Source organism: Prunus mume, linkage group LG2 (assembly GCF_029339155.1).
Source record: "Prunus mume cultivar Tortuosa linkage group LG2, ASM2933915v1, whole genome shotgun sequence".
Lineage (NCBI taxonomy): Eukaryota > Viridiplantae > Streptophyta > Magnoliopsida > Rosales > Rosaceae > Prunus > Prunus mume.
In genome coordinates this window covers 19,783,971-19,806,995 of record NC_142699.1, presented here as the reverse complement: position 1 = coordinate 19,806,995, position 23,025 = coordinate 19,783,971, and the positions used below count along the sequence as shown (strand labels likewise).

General features: G+C 39.6%; 5 protein-coding genes, 1 non-coding gene and 2 pseudogenes across 8 annotated transcripts; 4 read left to right on the top strand and 4 right to left on the bottom strand.

Annotated features, from left to right (window-relative positions):
• Positions 1-98: 98 nt before the first annotated feature.
• LOC103321505 (heparanase-like protein 2) lies at positions 99-2,679 on the bottom strand (annotated as a pseudogene). The gene is made up of 9 exons (XR_016124016.1): positions 2,373-2,679; positions 2,232-2,268; positions 1,971-2,154; positions 1,707-1,861; positions 1,385-1,618; positions 1,115-1,304; positions 906-1,031; positions 699-798; positions 99-596 (listed from the first exon to the last, which is right to left on the bottom strand). The product of XR_016124016.1 is annotated as a heparanase-like protein 2 (transcript).
• An 847-nt stretch (positions 2,680-3,526) lies between these two features.
• TRNAT-AGU (transfer RNA threonine (anticodon AGU)) lies at positions 3,527-3,600 on the bottom strand. The gene has a single exon. It is a non-coding gene; the product is annotated as a tRNA-Thr (tRNA).
• Positions 3,601-3,679: 79 nt separating this feature from the next.
• On the top strand, positions 3,680-5,574 carry LOC103321504 (pentatricopeptide repeat-containing protein At5g66520 pseudogene; annotated as a pseudogene). Its single transcript, XR_016124015.1, has one exon. The product of XR_016124015.1 is annotated as a pentatricopeptide repeat-containing protein At5g66520 pseudogene (transcript).
• Positions 5,575-5,608: 34 nt separating this feature from the next.
• Positions 5,609-8,988, bottom strand: LOC103321503 (uncharacterized). Its single transcript, XM_008223309.3, has 11 exons — positions 8,524-8,988; positions 8,271-8,418; positions 8,096-8,167; positions 7,770-7,841; positions 7,508-7,579; positions 7,251-7,394; positions 7,079-7,159; positions 6,910-6,981; positions 6,697-6,768; positions 5,917-5,988; positions 5,609-5,836 (listed from the first exon to the last, which is right to left on the bottom strand). Exons 1-11 carry the CDS (start codon positions 8,612-8,614, stop codon positions 5,746-5,748), a joined length of 987 nt encoding a protein of 328 aa, XP_008221531.1. The 5' UTR covers positions 8,615-8,988; the 3' UTR covers positions 5,609-5,745.
• Positions 8,989-11,459: 2,471 nt separating this feature from the next.
• On the top strand, positions 11,460-13,750 carry LOC103321499 (putative inactive purple acid phosphatase 2). The gene is made up of 2 exons (XM_089045704.1): positions 11,460-12,280; positions 12,366-13,750. The coding sequence occupies exons 1-2, from the start codon at positions 11,585-11,587 to the stop codon at positions 13,635-13,637; spliced, it is 1,968 nt and encodes a 655-aa protein (XP_088901830.1). The 5' UTR covers positions 11,460-11,584; the 3' UTR covers positions 13,638-13,750.
• A 106-nt stretch (positions 13,751-13,856) lies between these two features.
• On the bottom strand, positions 13,857-16,086 carry LOC103321501 (putative SNAP25 homologous protein SNAP30). Its single transcript, XM_008223307.3, is given in 7 exon segments — positions 13,857-14,111; positions 14,200-14,297; positions 14,380-14,427; positions 14,429-14,505; positions 14,606-14,699; positions 14,905-15,434; positions 15,866-16,086. Coding segments are annotated over 6 exon segments (846 nt in total). The 5' UTR covers positions 15,334-15,434; positions 15,866-16,086; the 3' UTR covers positions 13,857-14,011.
• A 1,014-nt stretch (positions 16,087-17,100) lies between these two features.
• Positions 17,101-18,691, top strand: LOC148919799 (alpha-1,4 glucan phosphorylase L-2 isozyme, chloroplastic/amyloplastic-like). The gene is made up of 4 exons (XM_089046269.1): positions 17,101-17,441; positions 17,931-18,160; positions 18,277-18,418; positions 18,550-18,691. The coding sequence occupies exons 1-3, from the start codon at positions 17,240-17,242 to the stop codon at positions 18,409-18,411; spliced, it is 567 nt and encodes a 188-aa protein (XP_088902395.1). The 5' UTR covers positions 17,101-17,239; the 3' UTR covers positions 18,412-18,418; positions 18,550-18,691.
• A 779-nt stretch (positions 18,692-19,470) lies between these two features.
• LOC103321498 (alpha-1,4 glucan phosphorylase L-2 isozyme, chloroplastic/amyloplastic-like) lies at positions 19,471-22,661 on the top strand. The gene is made up of 10 exons (XM_008223304.2): positions 19,471-19,552; positions 19,727-19,844; positions 20,039-20,413; positions 20,559-20,711; positions 20,823-20,951; positions 21,234-21,470; positions 21,574-21,650; positions 21,742-21,928; positions 22,051-22,251; positions 22,365-22,661. Exons 1-10 carry the CDS (start codon positions 19,503-19,505, stop codon positions 22,479-22,481), a joined length of 1,644 nt encoding a protein of 547 aa, XP_008221526.2. The 5' UTR covers positions 19,471-19,502; the 3' UTR covers positions 22,482-22,661.
• The last annotated feature ends 364 nt before the right edge of the window (positions 22,662-23,025 follow it).

Here is a 23,025-nt window from a genome sequence, read left to right as displayed (position 1 = left end):
ATACTTTGCATGCACGTAATGCCTGGTTTGGATCTTAAAAAAGGCCTTTCTGGTGAAGAAAAGCATTCCTTCTTTCCTTTGATTCTTAGCTTTCTGACTTCCAAAGAACAAAGCATATGTGATCACAACATCACAGATAACAATGCTAATCTTCTATTTCGGAAGAGTACTTAGATTACAACCCTACCAAAACTAAAGACATTTTATTCTAAGAACCCAAAAAAAAAGGTAGCTAATGAATTATATAACAAAAAGTTTATGCTAAGCGCAAGCAGGGGCATGGAAGTCTTTAATAGATACAAAGACAATTGAATCAGCTGCAACACTGATGGCAGAGGTAGGATCCACAAGTTTTGGTTCCATTTTAGGAATGTCTGATGAATTTGTGAGCTTCAAAGATTTCCATTGAGCAGCAGCACATCACTTTGAATATTGCCACCTTCTGGTGTCAAATGATACTCTTCTCTTTCTCGTCCAACTATACGACCATGCTTTCTCACCCGTATTGGCCCCAGATACAAATTGTAGTCGGGGTGGACAGCAACGTCGAAGGTGGTCGTGTTGGACATGTTGATCAAAACTAGAGTGATACCCTTCTGAAACAAAATATGTTGTGAATGTCAGATATGTTAAAGATCCTTTTAAGTATCAAAAAAGCAGAGGCTAATTGAAATCTGAGGTCTGAAACATTGAGTTACCTGATTCTTTGAGCAATGGGAATATGCACGCAAATAAGGGGAGCCAAGGTGCGTGGTGGAGAGCACCCTATTTCCCATTAGTCGATGCCACAAAAGAGCACTGGTGGAAAAGCAGAAAAAAAAAAAATTAGGAAAATCCAATGAACATGTCAAGATAAGTTAGTTGATCATTTTAAGTTAAGAAAAATTTAAGGCAGAGATTCTAACCCATAATAGTCTGGATTAGGGATGAATGTTGTGGTATTAAGAAGAGCATAGTTCCCTCCAATCAAGGCTTGTCTGCAGTAAACCTTATGGTTGTAGGTTGACGTCATGCCAAGTTGGTCCAAGTACCTATTTCAATCAAATTTAGATCCACATTTGTTTTGTTTGTGTGTGTCTTTCTAAATTATTAAAACTAGAGAAAAGGTCCTGACCAGAAGCCATTAACAAAGGTGTGTGACACATCTTTGCCACCACTGTTATAAGCTCCACCTGCTTCCCCAACCCAAGCTTCTGACCATGGCCCAAACTCCTTGACTGTATTTGACAGATCATAAAATGTCTCAGCTATCTCTGAAAGGAAAAATGGGTCTTGAACCCTGTCGATAAGGGCGGGATCAACACCTGCAATCCCAATATTTTCATCAAATATACATCAAATCACAGACACACATCCTGGTCCAGAAGTGGGCATGATTATGTACCTGCACCAAGATTGTAGAGGTGATGGGTTACCACATCTACGACACCGGGTCCTGTAGCTTGCAGGAAGTTTTCATACCATTTTTTGTCATAAAAGCTAGCTGGGCCTATAATCTTTGGTCGTTTAGAGGCATCTGGGTACAATTCTGCCACAACTTCTTTGAGCTTTTTGATGTCTTTTGCATATTGATCACTTTCTATCCTTGCAGCAACCCCACTCCCGGCTAGCTCATTTCCTGTTAGCATTTGCGCTTAATGAGTAGCACAATCAAGTTATATATATAAGTACATATCTAAGCCAAAATTAAAAATAATTTTATTTACCAAGCTCATATGAATCAATCTGGTAACCCTTTGCAATAGTGTACTCCATGAGATCCCGAGAGTTTTGCGGGTTCCAGTCACCAATCCGGAGACTTTTGTCTTTGGGAGACACTTGCTTCCCTTGGAGGGCATTCAACCCAAATGTGATTTTAGCTCTACAACAATCAATAATGCGTGAGTTTGCTAGCAAATGTTCAAATAACCATGGAGCTTCCTAGTTCCTGCACAGCTTTGTATACACAAAAGATCAGCATATATACTTACTTTGTATTGTTAAAGAAGTCATTGAGCTCATCCCATCTTTTCTGGTCAAGGCAAGCATCACTGAACCCGAACAAACCAGACTCTTGTTTTTTGAAACCTTCACATGATTTAACTCCATATCCAACACCATAATTCACCTGATCTTGCAATGAGCCTCCAACTCTGATTCTCATTGGATTGAAAGCTGAAATTATATTAAACAAATTTAGTCCCCCTGTGATGTGACCGTAAACGAATAGTACTTTCTATTCAGAAACTTACCCTTGATAGCATTGTTCAAGATCTTGTTATCCAAATCCTGCAAAAAAAGGCCCAAATTATCAAGAAAGTTCAGCTCCTCATCAATTTGTTCATAAAGAAGATGAAAGAGTAAGCAGAGAAAGCAAAACAAAACATACATACCAGATTGAAGATGCCAGCCTTTCCCCATGGACACTGATTGTAGTCACATTTGTTAGTTGGCCACCAGTCCAGAGTTGCACATATGAAATTATCATCTGTGCTGGCTATTGAAGTAACCCCTTCAACGCTGACTTCAACATATTCAGCTAAAGATAATGAAAACCAAGATACAAAGATACAGCATATAAGTGGTCTGAGTCTGACCATCTTTTTCCACATACAAAAAGCCGTGAAAGAAAGATGACATCTATATAGAAAAGTGGAGTTTGTTTGGGGATAAAAGTCAGATATTGATAACGACAAAATCTCTGTAATTTGGTCGTCTTTCAAATTCTAGTATTTGTTGATGTACATACCACTGATTCAGTTAAACTTGAATGTTGAGGAAAATACTTCTTTCCTTACCATGTAAGTAAGAATTCCTGCTAGTAGCATTGTGACATGTGTGCAGAAGTTTTTTTTTAGGGTGTGTTTTTCATGAATTATTTTTGCATATGTTTCAAACTGTGATTCGCAAGAATGAGTAGTATCTCCTTAGGAGAAAAATAGTATCCAAATGTTGATAAAAACCAAATCTTTGAATCTTTTGTGGTGCTATCTATTTATCCAATTTGAAATAATAATTTCTTTGCTCATCTACTGATATGAAGTTAAATTGATCATGGTTAAGGGTTATACTGATTGACTCGTGTTGTATTATTAAGAAACATACTATTGGTTGGTTTTTGATACTGAGTGTGTGTTGAGTTTCAAGCTTTCTACCAAACACCACCTCGTCCAATCGATTCTTATCTCTAATTGGACTTTTGGGTTAGAATAAAAAAGGTTATCTGAAAAGGATTTTTGGATTCTGGCAAAGAGAAAAGGATTTTTAGCTAATGGAGTCACAATTTGGATCTAGGCTGTTGCTATCTTAAGGAGAGTCTTTACCTGACTTGGATATTTATTGCTTAATGATTCATTGGGAGCTGTTAAAGTGCGTCTGATTAGTATTAGTTAGTTGTTGTGTTGTTATTTGGAGGTTTTCCTCCTTTTTCTTCATGAAAAAGAAAAGGATTTTTGGATTAGGGAAAAAAAAAAGAAGGGAAAAGGTTAAGGTAATTAGAGGCCCAAGTTCCAAAGCGAAGAATAAAAAAGTTAAAAAAATACAAAGTTGCTTTCATTGAGAGTCGAACTCAAGACCTCCCGCTTACTAAACGGGTGCTCTAACCAACTGAGCTATGAAAGCAATCTTGTTATGACTTTTAACACGAAAGCATTTTAAATGCTACTCGGTGAAACCATCTCAACAAAGAATAAGAAGCACTGCGTCACCCACCCACAATTCTCTCCCACTTTTATTACCATTATCAATCGAACAGATGGTTTTAGAGGTGGACGCCAATGTCATCATATGGCAGCAGCAGCAGCAGTAGATGCCTGCAACTGTTAGAGAAGTGCAAGAACATGAAGCACTTGCAGCAAGCTCATGCACAAGTATTCACATGTGGGCTTGGCAATAGCAGCTTTGCCTTAAGCAGGGTCTTAGCCTTCTGCTCAGACCCAAATCATGGAAGCCTCTCCCATGCTTGGAAACTCTTCCAACACATCCCACAACCCACCATTTGCATCTACAACACCATGCTAAAAGCTTTATTGCTCAGAAATGATCTCATCCTAACCATCAATTTATTTACCAAGATGTTGCAAAATGGGATGTACCCAGATAATTATACCCTCCCTTATGTGTTAAAAGCTTGTGCTAGGCTGCAAAGCTCTTGTCTTGGAGAATTGGTTCATGGGTGCAGTTTGAAATTGGGTTTTGTTTCTGATATCTTTGTGGGTAACTCTCTGATTCTCATGTACTGTGCATTTGATGATATGAAAGCTGCAAGACACATATTTGATGAAATTCCTAGCCTAAGTGCTGTTTCATGGACGGTCATGATTTCTGGCCATTCAAAGGCGGGTGATCTCGACACAGCAAGACTGTTCTTTGATGAAGCTCCTGTGAGAGACAGAGGAATATGGGGAGCCATGATTTCTGGGTATGTGCAGAATAATTGTTTCAAGGAAGGTCTTTATATGTTCCGGCTGATGCAGCTTACAGAGATAGAGCCTGATGAGGCAATTTTTGTCAGCGTTCTATGTGCATGTGCTCATTTGGGAGCTCTGGATACTGGGATTTGGATTCACTCGTATTTGAATCGGCTTCGGTTGCCGCTGAGTGTTCGTTTGAGCACTGGTCTTATTGACATGTATGCTAAATGTGGGAAATTGGATTTGGCTAGAGGACTGTTTTATCAGATGCCAAAGAGAGACACAGTTTGCTGGAATGCTATGATTTCAGGAATGGCAATGCATGGAGATGGAGAAGGTGCACTTGAGCTGTTTAGAGAGATGGAGGCTGCTTGGGTTAGGCCAGATGATATCACCTTCATTGCTGTGTTTACTGCTTGTAGTTATTCAGGCATGGCACATGAAGGCATGAAGGTGTTTGATAAAATGTGTCGGATATACAACATTGAGCCAAAAAGCGAACATTATGGATGTATAGTCGACCTTCTAAGCCGTGCCGGTCTCTTTGAAGAAGCAAAGGAAATAATTCAAAGAATGCCCAGTTCAAGTAAACCATCTGAAGAAGCAGTGGCTTGGAGAGCGTTTCTTAGTGCTTGTTGCAATCAGGGACAAGCTCAACTAGCTGAGGTTGCTGCGGAGAAACTCTTTCGGCTCGAATGCCACAGTGGGGTCTATGTCTTGCTCTCAAATTTATATGCCGCCGGCAGAAAGCATGGTGATGCCAGAAGAATGAGGCATTTGATGAGAAACAGAAGAGTAGAGAAAGCACCAGGTTGCAGTTCGGTTGAGGTTAATAGAGCAGTTTATGAATTCATTGCGGGGGAGAAAACACACCGGCAAATGGAAGAAATACAATTAGTTTTGGGGACCATAAGCAAACAGTTGGATTTTTTGGGCAGTTATCCATATTTGTTTCTAGCTGACAAGACATGAATCAATTAAATAAGGTTAATTGCCCAATTCCTAACCTTGTATTTCATGCAGCCGATAATACAGAGACCTAATCTAGTTGGCTCTGAAAATAAAAATGAAACGCCAAGAATGGGTAGGGAATGTTAAATTTTGCTTCTCTGATAACACATGATATTGTATCCCTGTTGAACTGGGTATATACTATGATCTAAGACATCCATCAGTTCTGAAACTACTATTTACGATTTCAGCAACTCCTCAGACAGTTAGCAACATAGGAACTCATTAATGACATCAAAACTTCATCGACACAGATTTTTCACTTCATTCAGAGACGTGAGCCCTTCTTTGGGCAGTACATAAACACAATTGGTAACAAATAAATAATTGCTTGATGTCTCGACTAAACAAGAAATTCCGTGTCAGTGAGCTCAAGAACTTTGTGTATGCCTATCGGTTTCACACCGGGTCTGAATGCATTCCCTTCAATATACCTACAACCGATATATCAAACATTTAGCTGCATAGTTCCAGGAATTAAAAGTTTACAAGCTCTAGAGGCAATGAAACTCACATGTCTTTCAAGAATGGGTGTTTATAGAAGGCATCGGGAATTCTCCCTGAAAATTGATTGTGATCCAAATACCTAAAATTGATAAAATGAACCATAAGCATGTTGGTGAAAATAATTTTCCACACAAAAACACTCATATGCACAAGAGTTTCAAGATAACAAACTGATATATGAATCCTGATATATCAATTTCACCAATGAATGGGGAAGTGTGTTAGTCTCTAATAGAAGCCAATAAAGCCAACAAGAAATGCATGTCAATGTAGCTAAAGGAATCAAAAATCTTGAAAATCCCTAGTCAATTTTCCATGAGAAGCGAGGGCAGCAACTAAAGTTATGTAGGATGCTGTCAGAATTTCTAGTGTGCCAAGATAATTTGCCAACATGCAAGGTATAGTAGATATTAGACAATTCGAAAAGATGATTGCAGAATTAATAAAAAGGAAAATTCTTGGTTGAGAGCACAAGATAATGCATGTCTAAAAAAACAAAAAATTCACAACCAGAAATGAATGAACTTACACATCTACTTCCTCAATCTAATGCAGTAGTAGGCAAACCTTTGTCAAGGTTGTTCAGTTAGCCCAAGATTTGCTATAATGGTGCTTTTTACATTATTTTTTATTTATTTTTTATAATAGTGTAATAATGATATGTAGTTCAGTGGTATTGCAGGAGTCTTGATTACAAGTTGAATACTGGCATTAATAAGGAGGCAAAACCCTTGATGAAAGTACCCCTAAACACCAACTATTCAAGCACAAATAAAAAGAAACTCACAAGTAAGTCAATCTCGGAATTTGGGAAAGTCCTAATGGAACTATCCCAGACATCTTGTTGTAAGATAGGTACCTGTAGCCAACAAAAGAATTAACCCAACAAAATTTATCTCAGGTAAAAATGTAATTATAACACATACACAGATGGAGAGAGAGAGAGAGAGAGAGAGAGAGACAGAGAGAGACAGAGACAGAGACAGAGACAGAGACATACAAGATTTCCAACTTGGTCAAGTTTGCAAGCTGTGCTGGAATTCCTCCCGTAAGATAGTTGTTGTTTAGGTAACTACACAACCCAGTTGCAAAAAGAACAACTTAATTTATCGTATCATTTATACTAGAGGTGTAAGTAATTATGTATTCATCAGCTTGGATTAACTTACAGGTTACGCAAAGCTGGAAAGCAGCCCTCGATACGTATGAGTTCCCTAATGGTACCCACCAAATGATTATTACCAACGTCCCTATGAACAAATGGCATCACAATGGCACACATCAGTAACCAGATGCAGATGTGTTATCATTAACAATATGCGAAGAACTATGTAAACATACAAGTGCCGAAGATTTTGCAAAGTTCCTAGTTCTGCAGGAATCCGCCCAACAAGACGATTTTCTTGCAGATAGAGATAGCGAAGCTCTGGAAGATTAGCAAGCTCCTTTGGAATTTCCCCTTTGAAACTATTAAAGCTTAGATGCCTACAGAATTATTAGTTCACAAAAATAGTGAATAAGTAAATAAATCATGGTGAAATAGTCACGGATAAGAAAGATGCAAATCATTGTGAAAGATAGAATCTAAGTTCACTCACAAATGGGTTAAACTCTTCAGTTCACCAATTTCTGGAGGAATGACATCTTGTAACTTATTCCATCTCAAATTACTGAGAATTTTTTAAAAAAATCAAAAATCAAAAGCTTCTATTAGAATTAAGAAGAAGATGGCAAATCCATCTCTAACTGTCAACCTGCTAGCATATAAAAGCATGTTATCGCATAAACCGAATACCATGCCCATAAGTTGAACAGAAAACAAACTGATCTAAAATAAAAAAAGGAGTAGAAAGGCTGTACAGCATTTTAAGACGCTTCAAACGTCCAATTTGGGGGGGAATAGGGCCCGTCAGCTTGTTGTTATGGAGATCCCTGTGACACGAACGAACACAGTCACATACAGATACATTATACATCAGATTCTTGAAAACAAATATGAAGTTTGAGTTTTGAAGAACTGAAAAACAACTGGGGGGTATTAATTATGAATGTGTAGCTTATAAATTTGAGGTTTATAAACGTCAATGAGTTAATGAGCACTGAAACAATATAAATTTCTATTAATTGTGAGCAAATTGGAAATTAAAGAGGATTAAAGAGCAGCAGATTTAAAGAGGTGTTCTTACAGCCTAGTGAGATCCAAGAGATTGGTGACAGCAGTAGGAAAAGGCCCAACAATTGAGACTGCATAAACCTCCCTGCAAATTAGCAAAACAAAAACAACATAACATTTTTTCTTCAAAATTGAAAACTCTGGGCAATCGCATCGAATCGGATAGAAGGCAAAAGAAAATGGCTTACAACTCAGTGACGACTCGATAATCGCCTTGAGTGGAGCAAGTGACGCCGGACCACGGCGGAAGGTCGCCGTCTCCGCACGGATCGTCTCCGACCCAAGCGTACACGACTCTCCAGCCGAGAGAAGCCTTGATCTCGTTCAATGCTTTCACTGCCCAAAATCACCACAAAAATTCCATATTTCCAAGCCAACCGCAGAGAGAGAGAGAGAGAGAGTGAAAATAAAGTGAAGTGAATGAAGGAGCTGAGAACTTACTGTCACGTTTGAGGGTTTTGGCGTTGAGAAGCAGGGGATAGGATAGGAGGAGGATCAGAGAAAATGCGGCTAACGAAAAACGAAGCGCCATTTTCGTTATTAGGAAGCCAAAACCTCCAAAAGGATTGAAGATCCTAGCTAGATCTCTCTGATCTCTCACACACTTGACGCAGACTTTCAACTAGATTGAGTGGGTAACATTTATTTATTATTTGAATAGATCTCAAACTCAACACTCAAAACTCATTTTTGATTTCTCAATAGTTGAAGAACACTGTTTTCTCCTTCGATCTTTTCTTTAGTCTTCAGTGTTTGGCCAAACGCGGAAAGGGAACTCGCTCTGCTGTCGTCCGTCGGTGACCGGGTTTTTTTTAGTTATTTCTTCGTTTTTGTTTTATTTTATTTTCCTTGGTTCCGATTGGTTGGCCTCCTTTCGTCTCATTTCGGCTTCCAGTTTAGTTACCCGCGGTTCACAGTACGCTGCGTTTTGTGAATTTGGTGACCAGTAAAAAAGAAGAAGAAAAACTTCGTGATAATTTCTAACTCAAATTTCATTTGCACTTTTCCCCTACTACACGTCTATATTAACATAATGTGAGTATTCAACTCAAAATAATTGACAATAGATGGAGGCGTTGAATATTTTTTAAACTATTAAGTAACGCTTCAATTCTCCGACATGAATTCTCAATAATAAATACACGTGTTTGCCTGTGTGAAAAAATATCTTTGTTCATTATCAAGAAAGTGTAAATATGATAAGAATAAGATTCAAGAGGAAGATAACTTCTTACTGCGCTGGTGCTCTCTTCCCTGTCCTCCTAAATCAAAAAATTGATGAGAATGTTGAATTTATGAATGGCATGACCTACATGTTGTATACTTGAGTCATACTTTCCCACTAAATTCCCAAGTACATCATTATGATAGATGTGATCCATAATGTTTATCCCAAACAGTATTTATGACTTAATTACGATTGATAATATTTTGAAAACGATAAAATACCTTATTATACAATGTTGTCGGTTGGAAATACGGTATATTTGTACGTACAAACATACAGTCATCAACACAAACCAACCATCAAACTTGTCTTGCCAACATAGTAAAACAGTTTATCTTAGTTTTAAAAAAAATTACTAACTCTTAATCTAATGGTACATCTATTTCAAAATCCCGATTTCAAGTTTCCCCACCACCAGCACCACCAAGGTTGTGTCACGGGATTCACCTCACAACTGCAGTCGGCAAATTAAGTTGAAAGATGATGTATATTTTGGGAACATTCATGACATGCATGAATGAGTTAAAAGGGACAAAAGAAGAACAAACCAAACTAGAAATAAATAAAATTTCATTCATATACTCTGATGATATCCCAAGAAAAAGAAAAGAACCAAACCAAGGCTTGGCGTCAACTGTTTCTACCTGACTATACACGAAAATATTAAATGCGGACCCACATATTAGCTAGTATTACACGGGGAAAAAGTCCATTTTGACCTCGAAAAAGAAAGGTTTACCCGTTGCCCCCCCTGATTGAATTGACATTATGGTACTCATGGACTTCTTTTGAATTCTTCTGTAATCTCCTCCACCCCGGACTCTGGACCATTTCCATGCTTGTTTTTGCCGCTTCCACAAAAATTTGTCTGCCCTCTCTAATCTCTAAGCAAAAGGTAGCGATGGCCCGAGAGTTCAAAAACAAGCATGGAAATAGGTAGCTTAACACACAACAAGTAGTAAAGAAAATTAATACTGATTAAACAAGTAGCCTAGCTCCTTCGTCTTCTGATCTCTTCTTGGGTGTTCAAGAAATGAAAGATATACCAAGAAATGCTAAAGAAGTATAAATAATGGGGATGGAGACTTTAATTTTTCAATTGTGAAGAGGGTTGGGGCCGGAGGGGACGAGTCTCTTCTCGACACCGTATCTTGGGTCAATCTCATCGTGGTGATCTAGAGCGACGGGTGGCGGCGGTGGTGGGAGGGGTTGGTAGGCGTGGAAGATTTTGTGTTGGTGGAGTTGAAGGCACAAAGAACGTAATTGGGCACTTGATGATTGCGAAACTGAGCTCTGATGATCACACGGGTGCTGAGGATGAAGAGGATGGTGGTTTGCCTCCTGGACCTTGTAGTGTAGCAACTTGTCTTCTTGGTTAGTGCTGGGGTTTCTTGGTACAATATTGGTAGGGCTAGAGATCACGGGTGTGGCGGCAGATGAGAGAAGAAGCGAGAGGAAGACCACCACCAAGCCAAGACCGAAAGCCGGCGGAGGCCGAAGGTAGAGGTTGAACAAGAAGAGAGAGAGCTCTTCATTTTGAATTTTTTGTTGGGTTTTTTCTTTCTACGGAGATTGTGAAAGAAAGGGGGAGAGAGAGAGAGAGTAAGTAAGAGAGGTAAAGGGTTGACGATGGATGGTGATAGAATGAATGAAGAAGAGTATAAAAGAGTTTTAATGCAAAGGCGCAAGAGACACATGAAACACTATAAATTGCCCAGAAACCGGAATTCACGATTGGCTTGGCTTCTCTTTCTTCTATTCCATAATCCTTTTGGGGTTATATTCGTCATATGAATGTATAGAGTCGGAAATCACATGACTCACGTAAATATATATGTACCCGCTTAATTGTATAGTCTCCTTCCGCCTATCCAATCCAGTCCAGTCCAATCCAATCCAATCCAATTATCTTATTTAAAACAAAATAAGAAGGAGGAAAATTCAAACCATGGTCAAATGAAAAGTGGGCACGATTCGACCAATTGGACTGGACTTTTATGTCACTGAGACGGCTCGTGTTCGAAGAGTCCTGATTGGGTTTCAACGTCCGCATTTCCTTGACAAGGTTGGAAACACGCAAAAGTGGCCCAGCCCTTATTCTTCACAAATCCTGATCAAATATGATGAAAGAAATTTGAGTTTCTTTGGATCTTATTACAAGCACAATATCTCGGAATAAATAAAAGAAGAATATGCCTAAGAATAAATAAATATATTTTCATAAATACCATCCAATTCCATAGCTCATCAATCACGGTCATCTCATCCGCCACAATGACCATTTCTCGAACGCCCTTCATCTTCCTCCTTCTCTTCACCTTCTTCACGCCAACCCATCAAAAAGTTTCAGTCTCTCTATCCAAAACCACTCTATCCAAATCCGGCGACTCAGTCCTCATCCAATGGACCGGCGTCGACTCACCTTCCAAGCTCGACTGGCTCGGCATCTACTCACCCCCTTCCTCCCACCACGACAACTTCATCGGCTACAAGTTCCTCTCCTCCAGCCCCACCTGGAAATCCGGCTCGGGCTCCATTTCCCTCCCCTTAGTCAACCTCCGATCCAACTACTCCTTCCGGATCTTCCGCTGGACCGAAGCCGAGATCGACCGGAACCACCTCGACGAAGACCACAACCCTCTCCCAGGAACCGCCCACCTACTCGCCACGTCGGACGATGAGCTCACCTTCGAATCGGGTCGGGGCCCGGATCAGATCCACCTGTCCTACACCGACGCAGACGACGAGATGCGGGTCATGTTCTTGACGTCAGACGCCGCGGAGAGGACGGTTCGATACGGTCCCAGCGACGACTCGCTTGATGACGTGGCAGTGGCGCATGTGGAGAGGTACGAGAGGGAGCACATGTGCGATTCTCCCGCCAACGCTAGTATCGGGTGGAGAGACCCCGGGTTCATTCACGGTGCGGTCATGACTCGGTTGAAAAAAGGCGTCAGATATTATTACAAGGTACACAAATTAAATTAAATTGTTGAACAAATTGAAAACGAATTTTTGAAAATTCTGATTATGTATGTTATGTTAATGTTTTCAGGTTGGGAGTGACAATGGAGGTTGGAGCAAAACGCAGAGCTTCGTGTCACGAAACAGGGATTCAGACGAAACGACGGCGTTCATGTTCGGCGACATGGGCACTGCAACGCCTTATGCGACGTTTTCTCGGACCCAAGACGAGAGCATATCCACAGTAAAATGGATCCTCCGGGACATTGAAGCTCTCGGTGACAAGCCGGCTTTTGTGTCCCATATCGGAGACATAAGCTATGCAAGAGGCTACTCTTGGTTGTGGGATCAATTTTTCAGTCAAATTGAACCTCTTGCGTCCAAGTTGCCTTACCATGTTTGCATTGGCAATCACGAGTATGACTGGCCCTTGCAGCCATGGAAACCAGAGTGGGCAAGCATGTATGGGAAAGATGGAGGTGGTGAATGTGGGGTGCCGTATAGTCTTAAGTTCAACATGCCTGGAAACTCATCGGAACCAACCGGAACTGGTGCTCCGGCTACTCGAAATCTTTACTATTCGTTCGATGTTGGCTCTGTCCATTTTGTGTACATATCTACTGAGACCAATTTTGTTCAAGGAAGCAAGCAACTTGAATTTATTAAGCGTGATTTGGAGGCGGTGGATAGGAGGAAGACACCTTTTGTGGTGGTGCAGGGACATAGGCCAATGTACACAACCAGCAATGAGAGAGGCGATGCTCCTTTGAGGGAGAAAATGCTGGAGCACTTGGAACCTTTGTTTGTGAAGAACAACGTGACTCTGGCGTTATGGGGACATGTACACAGATATGAGAGGTTTTGTCAGTTGAATAACTATACTTGCGGGAGTGTGGGGCCTGTTCATGTTGTGATTGGGATGGCAGGACAAGACTGGCAGCCCATATGGGAGCCTAGACCGGATCACCTAACTGACCCGATCTACCCACAGCCTGAGCGGTCTTTGTACCGCGGTGGTGAATTTGGGTACACTAGGTTGGTTGCTACAAAGCAGAAGCTTACACTTTCTTATGTTGGCAACCATGACGGAAAAGTGCACGATACACTGGAGATTCTGGCGTCCGGACAAGTTCTCGGCGTTAACGGAGCTGGTATAAGAGCTGTTGATAGCAGTAGTGGTGGTGCTGGTGAGCCTGGAGTTATTGGGGGCAGTGGGGAGTCTACATTCTCTTGGTTTGTGAAGGGAGCAAGTCTGGTGGTGCTTGGGATATTTGTAGGCTATGTTGGGGGTTACATTTCATATGCCAGGAAAAAGGTTGGCACTGGAAATGTCTGGACCCCTGTGAAGAGTGAGGATATGTGAGCTCCAGATTGCATTGGTAAGCCTTTAACACGCCTGTTGTAAATATTCAGATTTCTTCACACTTGTTTTGTGATCTATATGCAAATTAATATATAGGTTCCTCTTTTTCTTTACCCATGTATATAGTACCTTCATGATATACTTAAAATTTCTTCAGGGAAGATAGTGAAATCGGGAAACTATGTGCAACAAGGTAACTGCAAAGGGAAAAAAGTAAAATTGAACAAAAAGGCTCATTTTATTGCATGCGTATATCCCAAATGGGGGAAAACCAATAATATATACAATCAAGAGGGAATCAAAATTGTATAGTTACAGTAACTAAAGTTATGTGGAACTTTTTATGTAGCCTGGAATTCTAAGTCTCTAGACCTTCACTTCCCAAGCAGACGGCGTGTACGTTGGTTGGCACCTTTCATTCGAGAGTTAAGCTCATCAACGTCGTCAGAGAGATGATCGATAGTTTTGTTTTGCCTGCATTTTCCACATAATACTTAACAACAACGTAGAGATATAGATGCAATCATGAAGAATGCGCAGAGAGTAGAAGAATGATATTGACCTGTCAAGTTCACTTCCCATGTCCACAGCCATACCCTTCAAATCACCCAAAATATTGCTCAGGTCTGAAAGAGCATCATCTTGCTTTGCCTTCTCATACTGGTATTGACGACCAATCCCATATAAGTAAATCTGGAGAACATGTTGCCCTAAACCCTAAACCCATATAAGTAAATCTTACCTCAACTTGCTGCAAGGCACCTGATCCATCAGGAGGAGGTGTTCGCAGGAGCCGACCTTCCTTTGGGTATGGGAGCTAAACCCAACTTTTCCCTCTGATGGGGGTCACTTTTTGTGGGTGCAGAAGCTGAACATGATCACCAGATCAAAACCAAATTACATTATACAATGAGTTTCACGATGCTTTGAGTATGCAGAGCAAGTAGATTATTATAACAGAAGCACACCTGCTGAAAAATCAGGCCCAGAAATATCCTTCCCCTTCTTTGCCTTCCAAGGCATTGCAAACATACCCCCAAGATTATTTAAAAGCTTCTCACCCTGTTTGAAAATGCATCATTAGGTAAAATGGTAAAGGAGAGCAAAAGAAATGCTGCTCAAAAATCACATGCATCCCTACAAGGATTTCACAAATGCTGCCTCTTCTTGTTTCATAGTTTCAAACTTTCTTGTGTCGTAAGAAAAATTAAGTAAATAACAAAACCAGAGAGTTCATAAACCAAAATCCTGACAACATTGAGCTTACCCGACTCAAATCCTTATCTATATCGACAGCCGCCATGTGGGTCCTTGTAATTTGCTCACCCTGCGCGTGCAACATGTCAAGGGTCTTTGTAGCATCCTCTCTGATGTTCTCAGCAATCCTGAGGCAGTTGTTGACACTCTGTGTAGTCTCCTCAGCCTTGTACACAGCATATTTCTCCAACTCTTGCACACTCTGGTTCTCTATCCCCCCTGAGTCACGAAAATCATTCTTGTAGGAAGCAGGCGAAGACCCTCTTTTACCAGGCTTTTCTTTACTAAAATCCGGGGTTATAAGCATCGGTTCAGAAGAAGTTCGTCTTGCAGGCTTATGAGTGTCCTTATCAGTTTCTGAATCAGCAGGAGCTTGAAATCCCGGGTCTACAGAGTTTTGCTTAGCAATCTTTGCTGGTGATTTCTTAAACCCAAACATTTTGACAAGAAACCGAAGTTGTCAAGTGTTTAGCTTTGACTCCAAAGTCACTAAATCAAAGGAATTGGTAGAAACCCTGTGTAGACTTAAAAAAATGGTGCCTACAACCAGAGACAAGGTTCAACAATGAGAACAAATTCCGAAAGATTACCGAAACACAAGAACCAGAAGGCAATCACAAATATTTCATACAACTGTACCAATCAATCAATAGGGGCATTCATATGTATTCTGTTTCAATAAAAAAAAGATTACAAATGTAGAAATAGAAGAAGATCAAATATGGCACTGAGTGTGAAGGAGGCTGAGAAAGTTGACCCAGAAAGAAAACAGGAATACAAATTCACAACTAGGATTTCCAAATTTCTTATATACACTTTCCTTACCTTTGCAAAGCAACCCAAAAGAACAATAATGAAACAAAATACAATTCCACCGAATTCAATAGCAAAACAGAAAAGGTGAAGAATGATATCGCAAACATTTCCACTAAGAAACACGACATGGGTTATGATCAAGACCCAGAATGTACCTAGAAGTTTCGATAAAAATCGAAAATTGGCAGAGTTTCATACACAAACCAACACTGTTTTGGTTTGGGATTTGGTTTGTGCTTGAAACGAGAAGAGGAATAATCTAGAGAATGGAGAGAAACGAAGGGTTTCCTTTGGAGAAGTATTTATTTTCTCTGTCTGTGGCTATGAGAAAAATCAGAGAAAGGCGCCGCGGAAAAGCAGAGAACTGGACGGCTCTAACCTCCTCCAAGTCCAATACCAACTTTGAGTCCTTTCAGACCGTTGGGATTTACCCTCCTCCCTCTTCAAATCACCTTTTTTTATATTATATATATTTAATCTTTATGGATAAATAGATGATTATTGTATACACATATATGCATGCCACGTGGGCGGACCAGATGTCGAGCTGGCACTATGGTGAATGGGGATATGGCAGGCTTGCTATTGGGCTAAGCATTACCAAATGGTCTTTATTGGGTCTGCTTTTGAGTTGGAAGAGGAGGTGATTGGCCCAGACCTTTTTCATTTATCTTTTTCTTTTAACCCAAAACTCTTTTATTCTAGAATCTTCCCTGGAATTGGAAGGATGAACTAAGAAAATTCTAGAAAAGGGTAATTTAAAGAATGCATTAAAAGGGAGCAGAACGGTGTTGATGATCATCTTGCGTAGTTTTGATGTATTCCCAATTTCTTTGGCTCCTATTTGAATGATGAGATTAAATCGGGTGTTGGCACGAAGTATTCTTTATTTCTTAGGAAATTTGCACAAATGCCACATAAACTATTAGAGGTGTGCATATTTACCACCGAATAAAAGGAATTTAGCTCTGTACCACCCAAACTTCACATTAGTGCTAATCTACCACCTCCGTCAATTTTTGTTAAATTTTCTATTAAAAATGGGCCCATTTGTTAAATTTTAATTCATCCGCAAATTCAAAATAATGAAGGAAAAAAAGCATTTAAACCAATAAATAAAAATGAATGTGGCCATTTGGGATATGAAGGGGCAAGCAAGACCCCAAAAGAAGGTGTGAGTTGTTTGAATGGTGGGGGTAAGTAGCTAACGATAATGGCAGGCCCGCTTGTGTTGGCCCAAAGTGGGAAGAGAGGTAAGGCACGCAATTAAACAAATCTTCATATACGTTTCAAGGAATCTTGATTAAATGCATAAACCCACCAAGAAAAAAGTTTCATTAGTGAGGGAAAGCGACGAATCAAAATATTTCCCTCGTTTGAAACATGAGGAACTAGAAGTTTACGTTTGTGATGAAACAGCGCAGACGCAGAGCTATCAGCTAAGTGCCCAACAAAACAAGATAAGCAGACAAAATACAAGACTCTCTCTTTCACTCATTTTCTCATTCCTTTGCTTCTAACTCCCAGCAATGGCGACTTTACCGACATCCGCACACTCAAATTTAGCTACTCAATCCAAGTTTATCTCAAGCTTCATATACTCGAACACCATAAGAAGAAATTCAAGACGGTTCTTTATCAGTACCTCTTGTTCCAGTCGAGCAAGGAGACAGCTTTGTGTGAAGACTGTGGCTACTGATCAGAAAGATGCTGCCACCCAAACCCAAGAAGGTTTGTTTGTTTTCTCAACCCTCCTCCCTAATGTTTTGTTTGCTTTTGTTCAGAGTTTTGGCTGTAATTTGCTATTATGCGATGTGCTTTCTCTTTTCTTTTTTTCGGTGGAATTTTCAATGTTTTTTTTTTACAAAGTGAAAAGAGCTGTGATTCTGTGAATGGGAAAGATTGATGCTTTCCAAGCCAATTATAGAAGTACTTGCCACCCATCTCAGCTGAGGTGGGAATTCACTTTGCCTTTATCATTCTAAGCCAAAGTGGCCCATCATAGTCTCATTCAGTTTCAAAATTTCACTGCCCCGTGGGTTGCTGGATTTTGTTGTCAGTCACCAACATAATCTAGTGAAATTAATGGAGGACATTGTGTTTTCAATCTTGGACACCCCCGTTCTGAATGTCAAAGGTCTTGTCCCAATTCGGACTTATAAAATTCATGAAGCTGTTATTTGATATGGTTCTATGAATTTTTGCATGTAAGTGTTGTAGGTAGTTTGGCTACATTTCCTCCGGATTCGGCATCCCTTGCATCGATTATCAAATACCATGCAGAATTCACACCTTCTTTCTCTATTGAGTCCTTTGGGCTTCCCAAGGCATTCTATGCCACAGCAGAGAGTGTTCGTGACATGCTTATCATGAATTGGAATGAAACATATGAGTACTATGAGAAGCTGAACGTAAAGCAGGCATATTATCTCTCAATGGAGTTCCTACAGGTTTGCCATGAGTCTCTCTCTTTGTCCTTCCAAAGGCTGAAAATTTCTTGTGGTGTATATATTACTTGCTAAGAGTAAGGGGTATTATTATCTGTTACGTTTTTAAATTGTTGCAGGGTAGAGCATTGCTAAATGCAGTTGGTAATTTAGAGCTTTCTGGGGCTTATACGGAGGCTTTGAAAAAGCTAGGGCACAATCTAGAGGATGTAGCTACGCAGGTCAGATTCACTGACCATTTGATTGAGTTATGATTTCATCGTATGGTACCGAATCACTTTTACATTAGTTCATTGCAACTTCCGTTTCACTTTCGTTTGAGTAGACTTAACTAACACTATCCTTTACTTTGGAAATCTCTAAATTCTGTGTTGTTAAATCTTGATTGACAGGAACCAGATGCTGCTCTTGGAAATGGGGGACTGGGGAGACTTGCTTCATGCTTTTTGGATTCCCTGGCCACCCAAAATTACCCTGCATGGGGATATGGGCTGAGATACAAGTATGGCTTGTTTAAGCAGCACATTACAAAAGATGGGCAGGAGGAAGTTGCTGAAAATTGGCTGGAGGTTTGATCATCTTTTGCATTGTTATGCAAGAAACTTTTCCTTTATTCTTATGCTCTTTAAGGGTAATTCAGTGATTTTTAAAGGGTCACACATGGTATTGATTTATATGATACCTGTTAATTGATTAAAGTATCTCTTATCAGATGGGAAATCCGTGGGAAATTCCAAGAAATGATGTTAGCTATCCTGTGAAATTCTATGGCGAAGTTGTTTCGGGCCCAGATGGAAATAAGCAATGGATTGGGGGAGAAAATGTCATGGCCGTTGCCTATGATGTCCCCATACCAGGATATAAGACTAAAACCACCATAAACCTTCGACTATGGTCCACAAAAGTTGCACCAGAAGAATTTGACTTACATGCTTTCAACACTGGTGACCATGCCAAGGCATATGCAGCTATAAAGAATGCTGAGAAGGTTTGGATGAGCTCATCAGAATCATTAAGCTTCTTCTTCCAAATTTGCTTTACATTGTGTTGCTTTAATTTTGTATGCTCGGGAACTGCCATAACCAACTAACAATGGTTATTTTAATCCCTTTTCCTGATTAGATCTGTTATATATTGTACCCTGGGGATGAATCTGTGGAGGGAAAATCCCTTCGATTGAAGCAACAGTATACTTTGTGTTCTGCTTCTCTCCAAGATATAATTGCACGTTTTGAAAGGAGATCAAGGGAGCCAGTGAAATGGGAAGAGTTCCCCGGAAAAGGTTGCAGTGCAGATGAATGATACTCATCCAACACTCTGCATTCCGGAGTTGATAAGAATATTGATGGATGTGAAGGGCTTGAGCTGGAAGGAAGCCTGGGATATTACTCGAAGGTACTTCCTTTCTTGGTATTTTCTCAGTAGATGTGCATTAATTTATTAGCTCTTTAGCTCCAAGTTGGTGCATTCCTTGTGATCTGATATACACACAGGCACAATGCATTGAATCCTCATTGTTACTTATACGAATTGCACTCATAATTTTTTAATTCAAAACTATTATGCCAGAACTGTTGCATACACAAACCATACAGTTCTACCTGAGGCATTGGAGAAATGGAGTTTGCAGCTTATACAAGAACTGCTTCCTCGGCATGTTGAAATCATAAAACTGATTGACGAGGAGGTAATATTTGAGGCCATACGCTTCAAATTTTAATCAGAACCAAATCTTCATCAAGTATTCTTACTGCTGGACAAGTGCAAATGTGCTGAAGCACCTATACATACATATTTATCAGTCTCAATATTTTTATTGTATAGAACAAATTATTTATTCTTTACTTTGTACCATACTAACATATGTGATGTCTTGGCCAGCTAATTCATACCATTATTGCTGAGTATGGCACGGAGGATCTTGACTTATTGGTACAAAAACTGAGAGAAATGAGAATTCTTGATAATATCGAGTTACCTGACTCTGTCCTCGAAATTCTGAGTAAATCAGAAGAAAGTTCTGCGGTTGATCACATTGAGGAAGTTGATAAAGAAGCTAAAGCTACTGATGAAGAAGCTCAATCGGAAGGACTGGACAGCGAGAAGAAAAAGGAGGTTACATTTGAACCAGATCCTAAACTGCCAAAGATGGTTCGAATGGCTAATCTATGTGTTGCTGGTGGACATGCAGTAAATGGGGTCGCTGAGATTCATAGTGAAATAGTGAAGAATGAAGTATTTAACGATTTTTATATGGTATAAACATCAAACGGCTACTTTTTGTTCTTTGTTTCACCATAACCATCCTATTCCTACAACAACTTGAAGTGTTACTGGTAGCCGATTATTATTAATTGCATGTTTTCTCTAAACTTGTTTTCACGTACATTACTTCTGGCAGTTGTGGCCTGAGAAATTTCAAAACAAGACAAATGGGGTGACACCAAGAAGATGGATTCGATTCTGCAATCCAGATCTAAGTAAAATTATAACCAAGTGGACTGGAACAGAAGACTGGGTAAAAGATACTGAAATCTTGGTGACCCTTGGAAAGGTAAAACATCATATCCGGACTTGTAACTGTTTGAATATTTCTGCTTGTCATGTGATTTTTCTTATATTAAACTCTCCGAGTGATTATTTATTTTTGAATCTTTCTCAACAGTTTGCTGATAATGAAGATCTCCAATCTGAATGGAGGGAAGCAAAAAGGAGAAACAAGATAAAGGTTGCATCCTTCCTCAAGGAAAAAACTGGTTATCTAGTCAACCCTGATGCAATGTTTGATGTACAGGTCATTCTCTGCCTCTCAAATATTTGCTCTGTTTTGCTGGCAAAGATGAAGCAATTTTTGGCTCATAAGAACTTTATCCAAGTCAATGTGTTGGCAAAGATGAAGCAATTTCTTTGAGCAACGGGATTGCCTTGGCCTTGCTTTTGCTCATCATACAACTCTTTTTTTTTTTTTTAGTCGAATCATGCAACTCATTTTGATATTGTACAGCAATCTCAGTTTATTATACTCTTGTTGTAAGCTCTGGAAAGAAGAGGATAAAGTAAATCTACACAATTTCAGGTGAAGCGCATTCACGAATATAAACGGCAGCTATTGAACATCCTGGGAATCGTTAATCGCTACAAAAAAATGAAGGAAATGAGTCCTGATGAAAGAAAAGCAAGGTTTGTTCCACGGGTATGCATATTTGGAGGAAAGGCATTCGCTACATATGTCCAAGCCAAAAGGATCGTGAAGTTCATCACAGATGTGGGAGCCACTGTGAACAACGATCAAGAGATAGGTGACCTTTTGAAGGCACGTTTTGGCTCACAAACAATACCAGCTTCACCATCATGTTCTCAGTGATGAACTAATTATTCTTTTACTACATTATTTATCTTTGATCTTGCAATTATAGGTTGTATTTGTTCCTGACTACAATGTCAGCGTGGCGGAAGTGCTCATTCCTGGTAGTGAGCTGTCTCAGCATATCAGGTTTCTAATTACAAGCATTTCATACAAGAATTGCTTCAATTGTCCAATTGCTTGCAGATCATTGAGCCATCAAAAACTTTGTCTGTCTCAGCACTGCAGGAATGGAGGCGAGTGGAACCAGCAATATGAAGTTTGCAATGAACGGGTGCATACAAATTGGAACTTTAGATGGTGCTAATGTTGAAATAAGGCAAGAGGTTGGAGAGGACAACTTTTTCCTTTTTGGTGCACATGCTCATGAAATTGCCGGGCTAAGGAATGAAAGAGCTCAAGGAAAGGTATCATTCAGTTAACATACTACTAGATTAGAGCTCTTGATTTGTTGTTTGATGTTTAAATATATATTTTCGTGTGAATAATATATATATATATATATATATATGTGTGTATGCGCGCGCAGTTTGTGGCTGACCCTCGGTTCGAAGAAGTAAAAGCATATGTGAGAAGTGGTGTTTTTGGTCCCTACAACTATGACGAACTTATGGGATCTTTGGAAGGAAATGAAGGTTATGGCCGTGCTGATTATTTTCTTGTTGGCAAAGACTTCCCTAGTTATTTAGAGTGCCAAGACAAAGTTGATGAAGCATATCGAGACCAAAAGGTGTGACTATTTATATTTGTGTTTTTGTTGCATTCACCTTTATTATTATCATTTTCCTTGTTGAAGATTTTCTTTTTGCATTCATAATTAATATGAGATATATAATGATGCAGAGATGGACAAAGATGTCGATCTTGAACACAGCTGGTTCATACAAGTTCAGCAGTGACCGTACCATTCATGAATACGCAAGAGACATATGGAGGATTGAACCTGTTGTCTTACCCTAAAGTAATCAATTGTAATTAGCCTAATTAAGCTCGGTTGTTAATAACTTAACACATTCACTCACCTATATAGGTCAGCCTAGCCAAATAAACCCCTACTTAGTGAGCTCTCTTTTCTCTTAATCTTTTAATTAGCTACTTTAAAAAATAATGGCCTTATCAAGTGCTATTCTTTGAAACAAATCGATTGCTTTTGAAATCCAACCCAAGCACACATGTATAAAATACTATTCCACATATCCTAGTCATAGGCAGAGGAGTATGCGCAAGAGAGAATACCTTTTTTAAGTGATTAAATTTAAAAGGTATTCTCTCTTTCGCATGCTATTCTGCCTTTCTAAAGCAGCTCTTTTTGACTATAAATTAAAATCTACTTTATGGGACGAATATTTAACTTTAGGCCTCGTTTGTTAGGGATGATAAGACTAGACTAGCAAAGTTGGCAACATTTCATGTGCAATCAAGGCATATTCTGAATATTGTTGTCTAACTTAGAGGATGAAAAAGGACTATATATTCATTAGAGGTTGATGACTAAAACTCATAG